At 39.4% G+C, this 22,398-nt stretch overlaps 1 protein-coding gene across 5 annotated transcripts in view; it reads right to left on the bottom strand.

The window, feature by feature from the left end:
* Nucleotides 1-4,898: 4,898 nt before the first annotated feature.
* The window catches only part of DGKH (diacylglycerol kinase eta), a 227,219-nt gene continuing 209,719 nt past the window's right edge, over nt 4,899-22,398 (bottom strand). For 4 of the 5 annotated variants that reach the window (XM_040425413.1, XM_040425411.1, XM_040425412.1 and 1 more), the window contains one exon: nt 4,899-5,554. In XM_040425413.1, the coding sequence (XP_040281347.1) occupies nt 5,502-5,554 (53 nt within the window). In that variant the 3' untranslated portion in view covers nt 4,899-5,501. Of the gene's footprint in view, nt 5,555-19,710; nt 19,842-22,398 lie in introns of all 5 variants that reach the window. The other variant, XM_040425415.1, reaches the window with a different exon arrangement.

The following is a 22,398-nucleotide window of genomic DNA, read 5'->3' as shown; positions in this document are numbered from 1 at the left end:
GTCCGCGATCCGCTGCGGCTGCTCCACGGTGGGTGCTTGTGCAAATTGTGGGCCGCAGCACGGCCATGGGGCGCACACGTTCGTGTGCAAGAAGCCTTACGCTGTCTTTGCCACTTTCCCTAAAGGGGGTGTGGCAAAGGCGGAAAGGGGGCATGGCAAGTAGATCCGACAAATTTATCTTCACTTATGCAGTTTTCTGGCGCAAATACAGCCAGAGGTCGATAGCGCGGTCCAATCGCAGTGGAGAGTCACAGCCAGAGAGAAAAAAATAGCTCACCTCCTCCCTGGCTGTGACGCTCTCCACTGCGATTGGACCGCGCTACAGCCAGGGAGAAGGAGACGCCCAATGAGAAACAGGGAAGCCTCCTCCTCCCTGTACAGATGGTCTAAATTATCATATCCGGCACCAAAAACAACAGGGAACACAGCGCCGGATCGGAGGGGTATTTTAGGGAAAAAAAAGTGCTGGCATCTGTAGGGGCCGCCCTACCTGGTAAGCATACTAGTTTCTAACACATAATCCCATGAAAGGTCCTCTTTAACTTTATTATATGTCCCCTTACCCGTGTGCACCTTCCTACGGTTTTATATTTTTACATAGTTCCTTAGTACAGTTGGCACATGACTGCACTACTTTCACAAATTCACACAAGGCACAATGTTAGCACTGTGTTAAAGGAACACTCTGGGAAGAGCTGTGGGTGGACCGTGGCAAAGAGATACTATCTGGTATGCTTTGAATCCCTGTGTCATGCAGAGTCCTCTCAACTCCTGCCCTTGGCGTGACATAATAGGGGGATGAAACTACATATGGGTGCACCATGAGGGATGCACCCATATTTTCCCCTCATACAGCAAGTATCACATCAATCACTTGTTGTTGGTATGTGTGACACAGGATAAAACGCCTCGCCAAACCTGTCATTGCTTCCACAAGGTTTCTAATTTTACAAAATATATAAAAAATGTCAGAAAGTGTTAGGAAAAAAACGGACAGGTCAGAGTGACGTTCTTTTACTGACAGGCACATGTTTAGCCTAAATGCCATACTTTTCATTGTACTTACATTTAAAACATGGTACAAGTCTGCAAAAGTGCATCCGTTCTGCATGGAGTGTTCCTTTAAGGAATTTATTAGATGCTAAACAGTCAAAGAAGCAAAAGTAAGCAAATAAGAACGTACATGTACTGAAGGCTACCATAATAGCTTCATGTAAAGTTGGGGTTGTCCAAGCAACTCTTGTGGTTAAAAAAGCAATCTGCCCATAAGCTCAGGAAGAATGTATAATAAATTACTCCCATGCAGAATAATGATATAATACAGAGTATATATTTGATGTAATCATTGTGTAATAGTGAAGGCACCCCTAAAATGTATCTGTCAGATATGAAAGCAGCGGGAAGTAGAATGAAGCTTTGTAATGGCCACCATGAAATGGGTATTATACTGGCAGTGTTGGATACTTGTGAGCCTAAGGCTACTTTCACAATGGCGTTTTTTTGCGGATCCATCATGGATCTGCAAAAACGCTTCCGTTACAATAATACCACCGCGTGCATCCGTTATGAATGGATCTGGTTGTATTATGTCTTCTATAGCCAAGACGGATCCGTCATGAACACCATTGAAAGTCATACCATTGTGTCAGAGAAAATGGATCCATCCCCATTGACTTACATTGTGTGTCAGGACGAATCTGTCTTGCTCCGCACCACACTGCGGACAGAAAAACGCTGCTTGCAGCGTTATTCTGTCCGCAATGGGGACGTAACCAAACGGAACGGAATGCATTTTGGAGCATTCCGTTTAGTTCAGTTTTGTCCCCAATGACAATGAATGGGGACAAAAATGAAGCGTTTTCTTCCGCTATTGAGATCCTATGAGAGATCTCAATAGCGGAATTGAAAACGCTAGCGTGAAAGTAGCCTAATACATCATGCTCCACTGGGCACTCTATAAACAGCCGCCTGCAGGAAGAAAAATCCAATGAAACAATTACATGACATGGTCACAGTAACCGTTCAGAATAAATACCAGCAAATTCATATTTAGTGAGGCAATATTAATTTATAGTAAAATGGATAAAAGCAAAAATGCTCACATCTCGTAACACTGAAAATTAACATCCAAGTTTTAAAAAAAAAGCCAATATTACTTACACCGTTTCATAAAACTTTATATATGTCGATACAGTGCTGAAACATAATATACAAATATGCAGATCAACTGCATAACAGTGAGACATTTAGATTTCAGATACAGTATTAAAGTAGTGCATGGTAACCCCCTTTATTATAGGCTTTGTGTGATAAGTTACCCCACAACAAACATCACATGCGCTTTGTTTAAGTAGAAATATTGCACATCAAAGATTGTCCTGCTTTTCCAGAAAACAGGGATGTTCTCATACACAAAATCATCCATCATGGAGGGGACAAAACGTCTAAAATCTGCATGGCAACCTGTAAGCGGTTTGTTGAACATGGGGGAGGAGGAGGTGACTGGTAGAGCGGGTGATCTGATAAGGTTTTCATCCTCTTTATATTAAACCGTCCACACTATCTAAAGGTGACCTTTCCAGAAAACAAAGCATTGTGTTAAGATTCTCTCTGGCTAGAAAATACTGTACTAAGGTGTACCCACGTTGATGCCCGGCCTCTCACGCTTCCATTGGCAGTGTTACAGCAACCACTTAAAGTGCACTTTTGCCCCACATAAGTGAGAAAGTTGTGGGCATAACTTTTCCTATGAAAGCAGGTAGGAAAATACACAGGGTTTAAAACTTATCACTAAAGCCCTATGGTAAGTAACCTAAAAAAGCATGGAATCCATGTACAAAATTTGCTTGTCATGCCAGTTACAAAATGGCAAAAGCGGCCATTTAGCCCAATTAAAATAGTACACAGCTAGAAAGGTGCTTTGGAAATGTTCTATTTCACTCTCATACAGAAGTGACAGTACAAGATGGTGTCCACCGCATGACCATATCACCTCAGTCTAACGTTGTGGTTACTAGAAGACCACACACCCAGCTATTCTCTTTACAGCTGTTAATGGGGCTCCATCGGTTTTCCTGACGTGTTGATTATAGTAAAGACTAGTGTTGAGCGAACTTGTGTTTTAAGTTCTGCGTCCAAAGTTCGGGTTATCGAAGAATCCAGTTATGGATTCCAAATTCCGTTATGGTCCGTGGTAGCGGAATGCATAACGGGATTCTTCGATAACCCGAACTTTGGACGCAGAACTTAAAACACAAGTTCGCTCAACACTAGTAAAGACCTGTAGTTCCTGTAAAATAACAATTCTGGTGCATCTTTATTATATATTTACAATGTGCTGCTCCTCTGTTATCCCTCCTAGAATAAACTAACAACTGGGGGGAAGGTTGTCCCTGCACAGTCTGACAATGCACAATCAGTCAAGGTGCATGTTGGCAAGGGAAATGTTATCAGCCATTTATAAATGTATATGGCACACTATACAGTTTTAAGAACAGATGCTCTAGAATTGTTATTTTATAGAGAATTCAAGCATTCAGTAAAATTGACAAGTCAGGAGAGCTGTCAGGTCCAATATAAATTGTGTTAAGTGATAATTTTTGTGGCTAGCTAAAACTATGTAAATTTGAAAGCTTTTATAAATATCTGTGATCTGTTAACTGGAAAAACCTGAGACGGACAAAGGCTGGAGAAAGTTAGGAGGCAGTTACACTTTTCTTAAGACTACATAATAAGGACTTTCCTAGACTTTAAAGGGAATGTGTTGTCAGAAATAACCTATTGTTTAAATCACGTTTTTATGTTAAACATACTGTTTTAGAATTTTGGGTGAGGTTTTTGTTTTAATTTTCCATGCCACTATGTATATTTAAAAAAACAAAACAAAAAAAACAACAAATTGTGCATTTTTCACCTCGGCCACTCTGTCTAGTAACAGGTCATGATTTCCTGTTCTGTACGGGTAACATTTCAGTACCTATTATCATTATCACCACAGGCAGGATTACAATGACTGATAACACCTCTATATGGATTTTAGGATTATTTTTTTAAATATAGATAGGGACATGGAATATTTAAAGACAATCAGCCAAAGTTCTGCCAAGCATACATATTGGCAGGTTCCAGGTTAGTATCTGCATAGTTGGTTCCCCAGGATGACCAGGTCGTATGATCTGCATGGGGTATATCCCACAAGAACTGTTCTGCTACATTCTAGAATGAAACAACTGGCTCGGATTACATGGGAGATATGAGATCTGGAATGTAACAGATTACCCAAGGAACACATGAAATATTCTTTACCCATACAAAGTTATAGAAAGTTGGTGATACAGAAACGTGTTGCAAGCAGCGAGTGAGTAGGCACCCTGGCCTTTTCTGTGGACATACAGTATGTTCTGTATATGCTACCATAAGGCTCGTGGGAAGACCACCATCATTGTATTCTATTGCTACATTGAGGATTCTGACCCTAGGACTGCTGCTTAATGATAACTTAATGATATCTCATCTCCAAATCGAATATGATATAAGGCATTGGAAATAGTCCCCATGGATTTCCAAGAGAAAATATTTTGTGAGGTAACCATCTTTGCAGAATAAAAATTTGTAATAACCTAAATTTTATCAGTCTTCATTACTAAACAATATTGACTAACTAGAATAAATAAGCAGAACATACAGAATGCACATATTTTTTTTTTTTTTTTAGGATACATGGCACATAGGCTACATGTTCACATCCACAATTCCCCGGCCACTGAACAGAATCATGCAAAAATATACAACTAATAGAAAAGTGCCTTGAACCAACAGACACATCAGTAGTAATAAATTAATCCATATTAAAATTAATATAAAAAGTTGTTCAAGTTTTTTTTTTTTTTTTTTTTTTACGCTTTTGTATCAGATATGTCATGCAACTGAAATACAATTTTAACAGGCACTCCATGCATTTAGATTGCATCCACTTTACACAAAGTGTTTTTCTAATCAAACTCCTTGGCCAGTGAATGAGCGGTACCTGAGGCAGCGTGAACCAAGACTACCCATATAGGCCTAGCCCAGTTGCATGTTGGCCTTCCCTGTTATTTGGAAGTCTGGGCCTCATACAAGGTAGCACATTGACTTTTTGCCATAAAATGATATGTTGTCAGACAATGCAGATGGCAGCGTTACAAATGTGCCAATACAACCCGAGGTGGCTTCTGTCTAACCAAAAGTCTCTTAGAATCAGATAAGCCACACGTTTCAAGTGCAGATGCAAACTTTATACCAAAATTATTATTTTTTTTGCTAATTTTGGCACAGACTGCTAGCTTAAAGCCAAGTTTGCGATAACTCAGATGTTCCCCCTCCTGCTGTATACAACCTCTTACTAAAGACTAAAAGCACACAGTGCCTGGAAACAACTTGAGCCACTGTCCAAGCCTCGCTCCATGCAGGGACTCCAGCATCCACTTCACACCTCTGAAAAAGATGTATTTTTGCAGAGCTCCTTAATTCCCTGTAGAATTCGCTTCATATGACCCACTTTCATTATCCCCAGATCCTGCAAGGAGAACCAAAGAATTTGTTATCTCACATGATATTCCACAAATGACACAATGTGAATTTCAAGAGCATTCCAACACAAAACTAAAACAGAGACCTTGACTTTAGGGGGAAAAGCTGTAAATACATTAAAGGGTTCATCCATTATATGGCTAGTATCTAACCAGTGAGGTTCTGAGAGCTGTCACCACTGTGGATCCTCAGAACCAAGGAGCTACAGTGCTGGTTGTGGTCACCTACTGTGCAGGGAACTGAAAAACAGCCATATTCGCTTCAGTGGATTTGTATTGCTATTTCAATGTACAGGAGTTGTCTGGGAGCACCGCTGTGTGAAATGTCAAAGGGGACCTAGGTTTCTTAAAGGGGCTGTCTCATCATAGACAATGGGGGCATAGCGCTAGGCTATGCCCCCATTGTCTTATAGGTGCGGGTCCTACAGATGGGACCCGAACCTATATAGCGAACGGAGCCCCGCAAGGTGGTGGCTGTAGGACTCCGATCCGGCCAACACCAAGCCGGCTCCCCATAGAAGTGAATGGAAGCGTACCGCGCATACGCGTCCCCTGCTCCCATTCATTTCTATGGGGGCGATGGAAATAGCCGAGCCAGTGCTCGGCTATTTTCGCCGGCCCCATAGAAAATGAATGGAGGACGGCTGTGCATGCACAATGTGCCTTCCTTCACTTGCGGGGCTCTGTTCTCGATATAGCCGCACCTATAAGACAATGGGGGCATATCCTAGCGATATGCCCCCATTGTCCATGATGAGGCGACCCCTTTAAGAATCAGCATAATTCAAATCCTCACTGATTATAACCAGATTATAACCTAGTAAGGGTGAATTCACAAGTGGATTTAAAGAGGACCTCTCACCTCTCCTGACATGTCAGATTTAGTAAGGCCTGTTTCACACTTGCGTTGTTCTTTTCCAGTATTGAGATCTGACAAAGGATCTCAAAACAGGAAAAAACGGTTCCGTTCAGTACTAATGCATCCTGGAAAGAAATCCGTTCAGGATGCATCAGGATGCCTTCTATTCTGTCAGCCAAAAAAAACGTAAACTGCAAGCTTAGGATCCTAAAAAAAACTGATCCATCACATATTGATCTGGTTTGTTCCGTTTTGATTTCACAGAACTGCATCGTAATGGAATTAATGCATCCTGATGTGCAAAATCAAAACGGATCAGTTTAATTCCAGTTTTGAGATCCTCTGCCAGATCTCAAAATCGGAATTAACAACGCAAGTGTGAAACAGGTCTAACTGCTTGCATTCCCCATGTAATAACAGTTCTGCAGCATCTCTTCTCATAAGATGTTCCGTTCCTATACTATTTCTACTTGAAGTTATGATTTAATTGCCAGCAGCTTGCAGTAAAGGTACAGATGGGTGTTACCAGCTGGGGGTGTGTCCTTGCACAGTCTGACACTGACAGCATTGATTTGGACAAAGTCAGACACACTCGCTACTGGTAACACCGAGCAGTATCTTTACTGCAGACTGCTGGCAACTTATTTGTACACTTCTAATAGGAATAATACAGGAATGGCACAACAGAGTCGAAAGAATAGATGCTCCAGAATTGTTATTACATGGGGAATGCAAGTAGTCACCAACATGTCAGGAGAGGTGAGAGGTCCTCTTTAAGTATAAGGCCAGTGGTTGAGATTTTAAAATTTCTGTGCAAAAAATCTATCATGATGGAAATTTTTAAATCCGCCGCACACTCACTCTAGTAGTGGATTTTACCACTTTCACTGTAGCAGATAAAATCTGCCATAAATACACATGAAAAGTCACAGGTAATAAACGTGGAATTCTGCGGCAGATAATTTTACATGACTGTAAAGGCCTCTTTACACAGGCTAATTATTGGGTGGATTATCAGGAACAAACATTTAAACGAACGGTCATTCCCTTGAAAAGGTGCTACAGCCAATGAGTGAGCAAATACTCGTTTAACAGGTGAAAAGACTAATGATGCGGCACCCAAAATCATTGTTTCTGGGCAGCAGATTGTTCGTTCTCTGCCTGCTCACCATTGCAGGTAAGGTAAACTCTACCTCTTTACCTGTCTGTCACTCATTTAATTCATGTTTATTGTACTTTTTATGTTCTGTAGTTAAAGGCAATGTACACCTTTGGGGGCAATTTTTATTTTACTATTGCGCTGTACTCAGTTTCAGCTAAAAATAAAAAAAATTCAATTGGTCTTTATTAAAAATTGTGAGCCTTTTTCTCTGTACAGCCTTGGGATTCTCTAGTATTAGGCTCTGTATTTTTACTGTTTTCCGTCAGGCAGCTCAGCTGACGGCTCCTTATCTCTGACCTTATAAAAACTCATTATAGTTCAAATCTTATCTGGGTTTGTAACCTTTTAGTAATTTAGATATCAGGTTTATTAGATGACGGCACAAAGTGAAAGTACAATTCACGCAGCCAGACAGTTAACCCTTTGTGACTGAACAGCTGAGAATTTTTTTTAATAAAGACCAATTCAAAAAATGATTTTTAGCTCAAAATGAGTAAAATGCAACCATGACAAAAAAATAATTGCCCCCGAAAGTGTACATAGCCCTTAAATCCTTTTCATATATACAGTACTATGGAGTTATGGCTCTTTACTGTAAAACATAAAAAATCATCACTGTAATGTTACAGGAGCTCTGAATCCATAAGACTTTGCTCAACTCATCAACCTTTTCAATAATAGATGTAACAGGCAGACACATCACCGTGGAATACTGCATTGTGTATTTGTATGCAGAGATAACACTGGATTGTTTTCCATTTTGATGTGAATGGCCTAAGAGGTTTCATAAAACAATCCTGCTATTTAGGATATTAGCATGACAAACTGTGTCCATGAGTACATGTCAAGGTGACAGAATAATGCAAGATAATGGAGATGATCGCTCAGTCAATAAATAGAAATATGGAACTGTACAATGAAACATCATAAAGTTACAAAATGCTGATAAAAAATATAAAGAATGTTATGGTAAAGAAATGAGTATTACAGCTAGCAAATAAGGAAGAAACATTATTTAATCCACTATTTAATATTAAAGGGTCCTACACAACGGCTCCATAGGGTCCATTTTCTGAGCCCCTGCCTATTTACCTCTAGCGCAGCATGGGCATAGTCACATGCTCCACTGTAGCCAACGACTAGCTTCAGCGGTGGCGTGTCCACATGTGAGCATGCCCATTCTGAGTCGGAAGATGGATACACTGGAGCAGGTAAGCATGAATCTTACTGATCGCTTACTGAGACAGGCTGCAGGCATTACGTAAAAACGACTTATTTCCGGACAGCTCCCCAGCAGCAGAACGGCCATCAACCGCTGTGGTGAGATTCAGCATCTCACATTAACAAGTGCACATGCAGTTCTAACACTATTCCTGCCACAGGCATCACCAAAAAAGGGTCTGCTTCTTCCCAGAGACAAAGTGAACGGGACTAGGCCACAATAACAAGCACAACTATGGGCAGCAGAGGCACTGTTTTTGGGAAAACTTTTATCATGTTCCTGGAAACCTGTTTAACCACTTCAAGACTGGGCCATTTGTCCCATTCCTGACCAAGCCTAATTTTGCAAATCTGACATGGGTCACTTTATGTGGTAATAACTTTGGAACGCTTTTACTTATCCAAACCATTCTGAGATTGTTTTTTTTTCATGACACAGTGCATGTTTGTTAATGGTAAATTTGAGTCAATATATGCTTTACCTTTATTTATAAACCCCACCCCCAAAAAAAAAAATTATGAAATTTTGGAAATATTCACTATTTTCGAAATCTGAATTTCTCTGCTTTTAAGACAGATAGTGATAACTCAAAATTTGTATTAACATTCACAGGTCCACTTTATGTTGGCATCATTTTGGTAATGCTATTTAATTTTGGGGGACGTTAGAAGGTTTAAAATTTTAGAGTCCATTTTTTTAATTTTCAAGAAAATTCCCAAAATCTACATTTATGTTTTTTATAGACCAATTCAGTTGTGAAGTCACTTTGAAGAGCTGACATAATAGAAACCAAGAGTTGTGTAGAGAGGGTTAGTAGCTTGTGGATTCATTCAATATAAATGAACCCAAGAAGCAGACCTGGCCAGTATTTGTCCCAGATGAAAGCACCAGACCCCAAATACAATAAAATTGGAGTTAAAGCGAGACTTAGAGTAGGTCGCTGTGTCCACAAAGAAATAAAAGTAAGCAATAAAAAGTAAATATTTTTAATTGATTCAAAATATAGTTTACTCACTTCATTGGGGGGTGGTTTGCCGGATAAGCTCAAGACACCAGCAGAACCTCCTACCCCCATAGCCAGAATCGCTTGTAGAATGACAGTTATTGATGGCAGCCAATTCACAGGTAGCTTCAGATCAATTCCTTTCTACAAATAAAGGAATTGATTTGAAGCTACCTGTGAATTGGCTGCCATCAATACCTGTCATTCTACAAGCGATTCTGGCTAGGGGGGTAGGAGGCTCTGCTGGTGTCTTGAGCTTATTCGGCAAACCACCCCCCAATGAAGTGAGTAAACTATATTTTGGATCAATAGTTAAAATATACTTTTTATTCCTTTTTTATTACTTCCTTTTATTTCTGTGTGGACACAGCGACCTACTCTAAGTCTCGCTTTAACTCCAATTATATTGTATTGTGGTCACCCTGAAAAAACCCTTAAGCTTATAGGTGGCCAACATCCAAAATATAATCTCCACCTTTTAGTTTGTGATCCCACCTTATTTGCATGCGTCAACACCTCAATACTATTTAATTTGGGGGTCTGGTGCTTTCATCTGGAACAAATACTGGCCAGGTCTGCTTCTTGGGTGCATTTTTATTGAATGAATCTACAAGCTACCAACCCTCTCTACACAACACTTGTTTTGACACACGTGGATTAACCTCCACGTCGCTATCCCAGTAGCTGCCGCGCCCCCCTCTCTATATCACCTATTGGCGACCCTATTCTCTATTTCTTCCATCCACCATTCCGGCTATTTGAGCCACTCATTCTATCACCTTAAATACTCCTATCCCACTGGCGCCTCAAGTTTTTCTTATCTTTTGGATAAAGCATTCCTCAAGATCTGATTAACCCTCGCTCTCTACATATGTAATAGAAACCACCCATAAATTACTCCATTTTAGAAACTAGACCCCTCAAACTATTCAAAACTTTAGACATATTTTTAACCCTTTAGATATTCCACAGGAATTAAAGCAAAATGGAGGTGAAATTGCAATTTTCATTTTTAATCTATTTTTTTCCCTGTAACAAATCAAGGGTTAACAACAAAACAAACCTCAATATTTATTACCCTGATTCTGCAGTTCAGGTAAAGGAATCTTTAAGGAACACTTTGACCTAATAGGTGTTTCATAGAATTTATAACACTTGGCTCTGAAAATGAAAAATTACCAGGCAGTTTTGGAAGCCAAAACCAGGAGTGAATTCAAAAAAGGAGCAGTCGTATCTGTTCTTTATACTGTCTCTCATTTTATTATCCACTACTGATTTTGGCTTCCAAAACTGTGTGCATAAAACTGGAGATGTTACTCCACTTTCTATACCACCCCTTTACTGGAGTAAGATAGTGACAATTTTTTTGAACTTTTAAAAGTTGCAGTTGATAAATCCAGCTTAATCCCCCTTTTTCCGGTTTAGTTTTTTTACTCCCTGCCTTCCCAGACACATAACTTTTTTATTTTTCCATTCACATAGCTGTTTGAGGGCTTTTTTTTTAGTGTGGGACAAGTTATATCTTTAATGGCACCATTTACTATTCCCTACAATGTTGTGGGAGGCTGGAAAAATCCAAATGGGGTAGATTTGTTTAAAAAAAAACAACAAAAAAACACACACCACAGTTTTTACGGCTTACCCTATATGGTGAAATTGACCTGTTACCTTCATTCTCCAGGTCGGTACAATTACATCAATATATATATATATATATATATATATATATATATATATATATACACACACACACACACACACACACACACACAGGTGAAACTTGAAAAATTTGAATATGGTGCAAAAGTCCATTTATTTCAGTAATGCAAATTAAAAGGAATTGCATTAATGCAGCTTAAAATTAGAATTTCATGAAAAGGTTCAATATTCTAGGCTCAAAGTGTCACACTCTAGTCAGCTAATTAATCCATACCCCCTGAGCAAAGGGTGCCTGAGATTGTGACTTTGGGGTTTCATAAGCTGTAAGCCATAATCATCCAAATTATAACAAATAAAGGCTTGAAATATCTCGCTTTGCATGTAATGAGTCTATCTCATATGTTAGTTTCACCTTTTAAGTTGCATTTTTGAAATAAATGAACTTTGCACGATATTCAAATTTTTCGAGTTTCACCTGTATATACATCCATTTATATAACTGGAAAATAGTTTTTTTCATCCCCATATTCTGACCCCTTAACCTTTTTAAAGTTACGTCTATGGAACTGTGTGTGGGCTGGTGGAATGATCTGTAAGTTTTATGGAGTGTGTATAACTTTTTGTTCACTTTTTATGAAATTTTTTTGGGGAAGTGAAGTAATGAAAAAATGGTGAAGCGGTCATTTTTATTTTTTTCCTGTTACACCATTCATCGTATGGGATAAATATTTTTATATCTCAATAGTACAGGCATTTTTGGACACTATGATGCCCATGATGTTTATTTTTTTTATTTGTTTTTTTATGCTAGGGAAATGGGGGAGATTTGAACACCTTAATTGACTATAAAATGCACTTGTATTCTGTATCCCACTGGGAATTGGTGGATTTGCATCTAAAAAGATGTATTTGCACTGGAGGTCTGCTTCAAATCAGCTAGATGGGTTAACCACGCCCACTTTCAAAACTGTAATTGTAAACTGTATTTTTAAAGATAACCCAGTGACAAAACTGCTACGATGTGTCTGGTGCATGACTCAGGGATTTTTACTTAAAGGGGTTGTCCACTTTTTACTGTTGATGACCTATCCTCAGGATGGGTTATCAATATCAGATTGGCGGGCATCCGACTCCAGGCACTCCCACCAATCACCTGTTTGAAGAGAAGGTAACGCTCATATGAGAGCTGCCTTCTCTGCTCTGTTTACCTGCTCATTGCAGTAATTGCAGTGGTGATCAGGTGTAATTACAAGTATGGCGTCCCCATTTACTTCTATGGGACGGCTCTGTAGTATTCACTTGAACAGACAGAGCGGTCCCATAGAAGTGAATAGGGACACTATACTTGCAATTACACCTGATCACCACTGCAATTGCTGCAGCGAGCAGGTAAACAGAGAAGACCATGTTGTATGAGTGCTGCCTTCTTTTCAAACAGCTGAATGGTGGGGGTGCCAGGACTCGGACCCCGTTGATCTGATAATGACCTATCCTGAGGATAGGTCATCAATAGTAAAAAGCGGACAGGGGTTCTTTAAATCCTTCTACCCCAGGCCAGTTTTCACCTGGTAATAACTTTGGAACGCTTTTACTTATCCAAGCCATTCTGAGACGTTTCTTGTGACACATTGTACCATCATGTTATTAGTAAATCTGAGTCAATGTATTTCGCATTTATAAAAAAAATCCCAAATTTACCAAACATTTGGGAAAATTTGCAATTTTTCTTCTTTTAAGACAGTAATACCCCATAAAATAGTTCTCACTTAACATTCCCCATATGTCTACTTTATGTAGGCATCATTTTGTAAATGTCATTTTATTTTTATGGATGTTAGATGGATTAGAATTTTAAATACAATTTTTACATTTTTAAGAAAACTTCCAAAACTTGCTGTGTAAAGGACCAATTCAGTTGTAAAGTCACTTAATGGGGCTTACATAATAGAAACATCCCTCAAGTTATTGAAATATGATTTTACAAAGTTTGTTAAATCTTTAGGTGTTCCCAAGGAATTAATCGAGAATATAGAGGAGACATTTCAAAAGGTCTTTTTTTTTTTTTTCTTCTTTCAGGTTTTCCATGTTAATCTACACTGAGCAAAAATATAAACGCAACACTTTTGGTTTTGTTCCAATTTTGCATGAGCTGAACTCGAAGATCTGAAACATTTTCTACATACACAAAAGACCTATTACTCTCAAATATTGTTCAGAAATCAGTCTAAATCTGTGTTAGTGAGCACTTCGCCTTTCCCGAGATAATCCATCCCAACTCACAGGTGTGGCATATCAAGTTTACTGAAACACCCCATATGTGGTCGCAAACTACTGTATGGGCACACGGCAGGGCACAGAAGGAAAGGAGCATTATATGGATTTGGAGGGAAGATTTCACTGGAATAATTTTCAGGTACCATGTCGTATTTGAAGACTGCCTGAGGCACCCCTACAGAGAAAACTCCAAAAAAGAGACCGCCCATTTTGGAAACTACAGGATACGGTTACATTTTCATTGGTATCATTTTGGGGTACATATGATTTTTTGATCACGCGATATTATGCTATTTCTGAGGCAAGGTAAAAAAAAAAAAAAAAAATGCCTGTTCTGCCACCGCTTTTACTTTTAGTTTTTTACAGCGTTCACCTGATTATGTGATATTTTTATAGAGCCAGTCATTACGGATGTGGTGATACCTAATATGTCTTTATTTTTTTAAATGTTTAACCGCTCAGATGCTGTGGTGAACTGGGGCCACGGCTTATGAGCAGTCACTTGGAGATAGGGATCTCCCTCTGACCGCTGAACAGCTCACTGACAACAAGATCATGGGAGCCGTTCGATTACTATGTCGGCTGACAGCCTTCTGAAGGCTCCAAGGCCTGATATAGCATAGTTCACAGTTTATATTGAACCCTGGGTGTAATAGGAACACAGCAATTTTCCAAATGACTGCAACACTAATTGATTGCAGTTTATGGCATACGAAATCACATGTTCAAGTCCCCTAGGTTTAAACAAAAAAGAAAAATCCAGCTCCTTTCGCCATCTCACAAAGAACAAAAATCATAATTATCATAATTGGTATTTCCACATCCAAAAACGTACGAAATATTAAATAAAATAAATTGAATAAAAAAAAAAAAAAAGAGCCCATACACAACTCTGTAGACAAAAATATAAAAATGTTATGGTCATAGTATGATGATGCAAAGAACATTTTTTTCCCTTTTTTATATATTAAAACATAAAAATTATACAAATTTGGTATCATAGTAATGTTACTGATCCACACCATGCAGTTCTGTATAAAAATACACCTCAAACTGGAAACAGCCAGTTGGACGTTTATTCATAATTGGTATTACATGGGATGCTAGCAGCTGCTAAACCAGACATGACAGGAGGCTAATATCTCTATCACTTAAGGCATAAACCACACTGAGGGCCCTTCCCATCCCTTTCACTGAATCTATGCCAGCAGAGTATGGGATACAACTTGGCATTTAACTTTAAATTTCCATCTTTTTTTCCCTTTATCAGTTAAAAATATGTAAGGCTATGTTCACATCTGCATCCAGAATTCTAGTATTCTTTTCCAGCAAATCAACAGAATTGCTGGAATTCAACATCGTCAGACACCTCCAGGTCTCTACAGATACCCATACACTATAATGAAACCTTCCTGCTGGAAAAATACTGCTGCATACATGCATACATAACGGGTATTGGCTGTATAATACAGCAGATAGTGACCGGGATCAGAATAATTTAAACCTTCAGATGCCGCTGTTAATAGCGACTGCAGCATCTGTAGTGTTTGACAAAGGAAGGGACCTCACTTCATCCTATGATAGGAGATGCCGTTGAGAAGTTGTGGGACTCCAATCGGTTGCTATGACAGTCTGAGGCCTTGAGAAGGGTACCAGGCCTATCAAAGCAAACTGCCTGCTAGCGCTGTTTGGACTTTGACGTCAAGGAGGCAGTCCTATAAATGATTGACAGCTATGTCTGTATGCACAGTCAGAGGGAAGGCTGTCAATCACCAATAGCAAAGCTCAGAAAGAGCCAGAATTTAAAGGCTATATACACCCTTGGAGTCAATTTCTTTTTATTATTGCATTGTATTCATTTTTAGCCAAAATCATTTTTTCAGTTGGTCTATCTTAAAAATACTGAGCCTTTTTCTCTGTACAGCCTTGAGATTCTGTAGTAGCATGTCGTCTGTCTTCACTGTATTCCGTCAGGCAGCTCAGCTGACGGCTCCTAATCTCTGACCTCCTAAACACTTGTGTTTATGATCTTTTAGTAATTTAGAGATAACGGTTATTAGATGACAGCACAAAGTGAAAGTAGGACACAGCTAGACAGTTAACCCTTTGTGACATAAAGGACGAATATTTTTAATAAAGACCAAATGAATAATGAAAACATTGCACTAATAAAAAAAATTGTCCCAAAGGCGCACATAGCCTTTAACATACATTTCTTGTGCAGTGAATGTTGTCATGAAAAAAAAAAAAACACGTGTGATTCACCATTTTTGTCACCCTCTCCACCACCAAAAAAATTAATAAAAAGTGTTATAAAAGTTGTATGTACCACAAAACGGTAAAAATAAAGACTACAGTTCGTCCTGAAAAAACTTTAAAAAAAACAAGCCCTCACACAGTCTGTATAATGGGGGCCTATAAGTTCATTTATGCAATGGAAGTTTTCCTGGCATGCACAGTAAACGTGCAGTACCCAAGGAGCCCTAGTTTTCAGTGTATTGTTCTAGACCCTTTTTTTTTATTTTTCATTTTACCCCACAAAGATTATTTTTTCCAGTTTTCCAATAAATGATATAAGGTCTTGTTCGCATCTCTACTTCAGTGCTGGATCCCCACTGACTGCAATTAGGTCCAGTGGTGATCTAGCCATTTTCTGGCATAAATGCGAGGTTTGGGCAGGATAAAAACCATTGCATGAAAGGTTTTTTTGTCCAGCCAACAGCTGACATTTGCGTCGGATCAGGCACATGGATCTCCTTAGGGGCTCATGCACTTGAACATATTTTTTGCCCGCAACCGATCCACAATTTTTGTGGGACGGATACAAACCCATTAACTTCAATGGGGCTGTAAAAGATGCGGACTGTGCACGGTGTGCTGTCCGCATTCATATGTCCATTCCGTGGCTCCCAGAAAAAAATAGAACATGTCCTATTATTGTCTGTATTAAAGACAAGGATAGGGCAGTTCTATAATGGGCTGAATGTTCCGTTCCGCTAGACGTGGAACGCACGCGGCCAGTATCCGTGCAAGAGCCCTAATGGAGATGTGAACTTAGCCTAAATGAAATAGAGCCATTAAAAAATACAACTTATTCTGCAAAAAAGTCTTCATATGTGTATGAAAATTTTTAAAGATTGTGGCTTTAGGAAAGTAGAAAAAAAAATTAAAGGGGTTGTCTCACTTCAGCAAATGGCATTTATCATGTAAAGAAAGTTATTACAAGGCACTTACTAATGTATTGTGATTGTCCATTTTGCCTGGAATGATGGGCCATAAATGTTGGAAAACCCCTTTAAGCTACATATACAATATCTATATATTGTAACCGAAATACTGCCACCATTCAGTTGGATGACCACAAAACACGCTAAGGCATTTACCTTCCTGACTGCTTATTTAATGATCCAATGATAGAGGTCTTCCTCTGTATACTTCTCTCTTTCCCTGCCTGACAACGATCTGTATGATTACTGCAGGCGTGCTGAAAGATCCTAAGGTACAGTGAAAGGAGATGAAAACTCCGGAAAATAAAGGTCCTTTGATTATGTCAGGAGTGGGAGGGGCCAGAAACAGGAAGAGAATAAGAGTAGAGGAATGTGATCTTTTAACCCTTAGGATACTGGAGGTTTTTTTGTTTTAATTTTTCTTGCATAACTTTTACATTTTTCAGTTCACATATACATATAAGGGCTTGTTTTTGCAGGACAAGTTGTACTTTCTAATGCCACCATTTAATATAGCATATCATATAGTGAAAAGCAGGGGGGGGGGGGGGGGGATCTAAATGGGGTGGATTTAGAAAACAAAAATAAAAAAAATAAAACACAATTCCTCCATTCCTCCTTATGTGTTTTTTCCCTACGGCCTTCCCTTTGTGCAAAACTGACCCGTGTCCTTCATGCTCTGGTTCAGTAAGAGTACAACAAATTTTATTTTATTTTTTTCACATCACCATATTCTGACCCCCATAACTTTTGTATAATTATGTCTACTGAGCTGTGTGGGGGCTCAATTTTTGCGGGATGATCTTTAGTTTTTAGTGATACCTTTTTGTAGTGTTTATATCTATTTGATCACATTTTTCATTATGCCATTCGCCGTATTGGAAAAATATTTTTATATTTTAATAGTACATTTTCGGGCCCAATGATGCCCATGATGTTTATATTTTTTATGTATTTTTTTTTTATTCTAAGGAAAGATGGGTGTTTAAATGTTTATATTTTTATATTATTTTCCTTTTTTTTGTATTTATCCTTACGAGGCTACAATCTCCAACACTTTGTTTTTTACTGAATATTTCTATAAGCCCATAGGGCTGGCATGGCCAACCTGTGGCTCTCCATCTGTTGTAAAACTACAATTCCCACCATGCCCTGGTGTAGGCTGATAGCAGTTGGCAGTCTGGGCATGCTGGGAGTTGTAGTTTTGCAACATCTGGAGAGCCTCAGGTTGGCCATCCCTGCCATAGGGAATATAGAAAACCTTAGATTGCTGATTTCCTATGTTGGCCTGCCACCTGCTGGCCAACTAATGAATTGCAGCTCTAATACACTGGGTCTCTCTTCAGAGAGACCCAGCCTATTAGAATTAATTACTGGCGACCCCTTTTCGCCGCACGGGGATGCCAGTATTAACCCGAAAGTGCACGCTTCTGGGTTTTTCACCATTTAGATGCCGTGATCACACTTGGTCACGGAATCTAAAGGCTGTAATGTTCGCAATCAGCATTATTGCCGGTCATGGACATTAGCCGCGGGCCTCTGCTGTTTGCAGTGCAGCAGGCGCCATGTTGAATGATCGCACCAGCGCCAAACATGTATGGTACTGGTAGCGAAAGGGTTAATAAAGATAATAGCATGTGTGTATGAGAGATGTATATCTAGAAGGGCTGTTTGTACATGCAGCAGTGCTGTGTTTTAAAGTTACTAAACTTGACCCCTACTCTTTATTAAAACCACAGAAAAGGTTTAAAAAGTAGAAAATATTTTTTTCTAATTTACTGTTGTCTACACCTAAGAGAATACGAAATATATGTGGGCCAATGGAGGGGAATTTGATACCCAATTCTCTTTACTGTAGAGAATACTGTGGCCACACTCACCACCCGGGAAGGTTGGAGGGGGTGTGCGTTTGGCTCAACTGCTCCTGCTTCACCAACCTGTGGCTGTCCGTTTCTGCTGCATTTAGCGCCCATATGGATAGGCTGTTCAGGGAGCACAAAATGTCCATGTTATTTGCCCCTGTGCCAAGCAGTTCCTGCTAGGAAGGGGGGAGTGGGGAGTACTGGCCAGTTCTAAGTTTTTTTTTTACTTTAGCCCTCCGCCATAAAGCTATTACGTGGGTATCACTGCTCCCTTGAATTCAGTGTCACCAGTGCAATTGTAGGATGCCTTGTCCTGTCAATGGTTACCGACAAAATTTTTTAAAATAAATAAAAAACACTAGAACAATAGCTCTGAACCACAATTAAATCAGAAATAGTATCACCATTATGAGATGGAGAACATGAATAAAAAAAAAATTAAAGACAGTATGTAGCGAGACACGATGAATGCATTGGCTGATGACGAGAATTTAGGCACATCACATGAGTGAAAGGACGGCAATAAAAACACTAGCATGATTTTTCACCTTCCACACTGATCCCACTTTGTCTGAAATTTTGAAAATGTATTCTTCAAGGATTTTATACTGTAGATTTATGTAAGCCAGGTTATGAATTTATCATACAGTACGAAGGCTGTGCTCATGGTACCAGTAATGCTGACGTTGAAGGCTGCAATGGCAGTGTAACACACAGGGAGTGCAGGCCACAGAACAGTGCGGATTAGTTACAGACAGATTGTCATTGAAGCCAAGCTACAAGCACACAACAAGAAGGGCACAGGAAAGAGGTTTGATTCCAACAAGAAGGAAAAAAATCTTAAGAGAGCGGAAAAAGTAGCACAAAGGAAATACCTTAAGATCCCGCCTTTCCAGATGCACTAGCTCTGAACCTCGGATGTCATGACGGATGAAGATTTCTTTGTACTCTCCCAAACTGAGCAGATCCAGCCAAGCTGCAACTTCATCTGTGCCCCATTTTTGAACTAACAAAGTTAAGAGCAAAACCCCCTTAATTTGTACATGCACAAATGCATAACAAGCACAGGTTAGGCCAAAGAGTGGAGAACAGAAATGCAGTGCTAGCAGAGGGAAAAGAGAAAAGGTATCAAACAAGACCTAATGGTTTGATTTCTCGGGCATGCAGGTTAAAATCAACAGTAATTCAAACAAATGTCTGTACAAGGACTGGGTTCGTTGCTTTGCAGCCGTGCTTTCAGCTTCGCCTTTCACTAAAGCGGGTTGTCTACTAATAGTAAACCATCCGTGAACTACAAAGAATTTGCTCTACAGGTTAGGATCAGTGGTGCAAGGTACACATTTGCTGTAAATGCTACCAGTAAGAACAGTCTCATACAAAGTTGCTTCCGGTAGACAGTTCAGACGCATAACATACAAAACTCTATCCATACACAAGTGACAGTATTACTGGCAGGAGCAGAGAGAAGGCTTAATACTCAGCCAATAGCCATACTCAGAAGAGAAAGGTCAGCCGAACCAATCCGTTTCTTCAGGACTAGCTGACCTATCATTCTGGATTGCAATATGGCCATACTCGGGTCCAGCGGGAGATATGTTACTGACAAGGGAGCCTGGTAGTGGCCTAGTAAAGGGGTTGTCCCATGAAAAATATTCTACAGTTTTCCAACCAGCACCTGTATCGGAATTATTTTATAATTGCAATTAATTAAAAATATTTTATAGCCACTGAGTTATTAAATTAAATCTATACGTAAGGCACCACATACCGTTTGCTCTTTTTTCCTCATTTCTCTGTCCTGCTCACTAAGGTGGTCGCACATGCTCAGTTCCATCTATCAACTGCCTCTAGCTGATGGATCCATGTGGGATTACAGGGCTGGTTCTAGCTTTGTTACAAAGATGTTGTCATGTACTAGAGTATGTAGGATCTTCATTTTTTACATTAGTCATGGGATAACCCCTTTAAACACAACTCATCACTGAAATAAAGATGAATGCTCAGCTGAGCACATCGTGTATGTTTATGGTGGAGTCTGGAAAAAGATTGTTCACATGATTTGTCCTGTTTGACCAGCATGGGGCAATTGATTTCATGCTTAATGGGACTGAGCAGTAGGAAAACATATGCAGGATGCAGAAGACAAATAGTTGATTTTTTTAAAAATAAAATCTAATTCCAAATTTTTTTTTTGCCAAACATACATATACTGTATTTTAGTTAAAAAAGCCCCCAAATTGTCCACAGCGTTTAAGGCTTTACTTTTAGTAATATCATTCTGGCTGGAATGGAAAACCAACTCTTTACAGGTATAGATCATAGTGACATTTAAACTTCTAAGATGTCAATAAGTAAGTAAAGCTACAAAACAAAATCAAGCCTTTGAGGGTAGTAGATGGGCCTCAGTGTGCAGTATCAAAGGTTTCTTAATCTAGCCCACAGTTAAGTTTTTTTTTTTAGGGGGACAGGAGGAAAGTCCAACTCTAAGAAAAAGATGAAATGGTGAATTCTAGTACTGGACCTCTTTGTCTTATTTCTATGGTTTTGTACTAATTTGGCGATGTTCAAGAAAATTTAGGCTAACACAGAACAGGAAAGGGGTGAATATTATCACAAACAAGACAATTTCTATTAATATATGTGACGTACCTAAGAGAACTTGTGAGATTATAAGATTTATTATATCACATGGATATTCACACAGTATATGTTTGTGCTGACCATGAGACTATAATCGCAGGCTATGAGACTATAATCGCAGGCTATGAGACTATAATCGCAGGCTATGTGCAATACTCTTAGCAACTACCAATTTCAAAATGCAATAAGTTCTTATACCCGAATTTATCAAGGCATAGCATTTGGGAAGAAGAAAAATGAACAAAAACCTATCACAGTCATAGTTCGTTTTCCACGCCTTGATAAACGTGGCCCTGCAAGGTTTCTAAAAATGGATGCCAAGGACTGAGTAGAATACAATGGAACAGGAAAAACAGGGGAAATGGAAGACTGCTAACAGACAGCACATAATTCCTCACTGGGATTGTTACAGAGCGTGAACCATGGGAAGAGAGGGGGAGATGCTCTGTTCCAGCGTAGAAGAGTTTTTGATAAAAGTGGCAATTGTACCTCTTCATGGAAGGCTGGAGGGCTTCTCCACACTTGATCTGATGGAGACAGAAGGGTCTCTTCAACATGACTTGCTGTCCCAGTATGTGCATAGTACACTGCTCATCAGTGGATGAATGCAAAGTTGGGTTAGCAGCTCATCTCCAAAGTTCTAGACCAACACTGGTGGAAATCTGGCCCATCTAAGGCTATGTTCACATCATGTTTTGTATCTTTGCTTAGCAAGAGCCCTGGGAAAGCTCCGAACGTACAGGCTAAATGTGTCCATTAGCCAGAGGCAGGCCCCCAAAAAATAATTACCCTCTGTATGGCACATATGGTAAAAGGGTTTTATGAGGTCTTTATACTGATGACTTATCCTCTGGATCAGTCATCAGTATCTGATTGGTGAGGGTCCGACACCAGGGACCCCGCTGATCAGTTGTTTGAGAAGG

The sequence above is a fragment of the Bufo bufo genome, chromosome 3 (genome assembly GCF_905171765.1).
Source record: "Bufo bufo chromosome 3, aBufBuf1.1, whole genome shotgun sequence".
In the NCBI taxonomy this organism is placed as follows: domain Eukaryota; kingdom Metazoa; phylum Chordata; class Amphibia; order Anura; family Bufonidae; genus Bufo; species Bufo bufo.
This window is presented reverse-complemented; position numbering and strand designations above follow the sequence as displayed.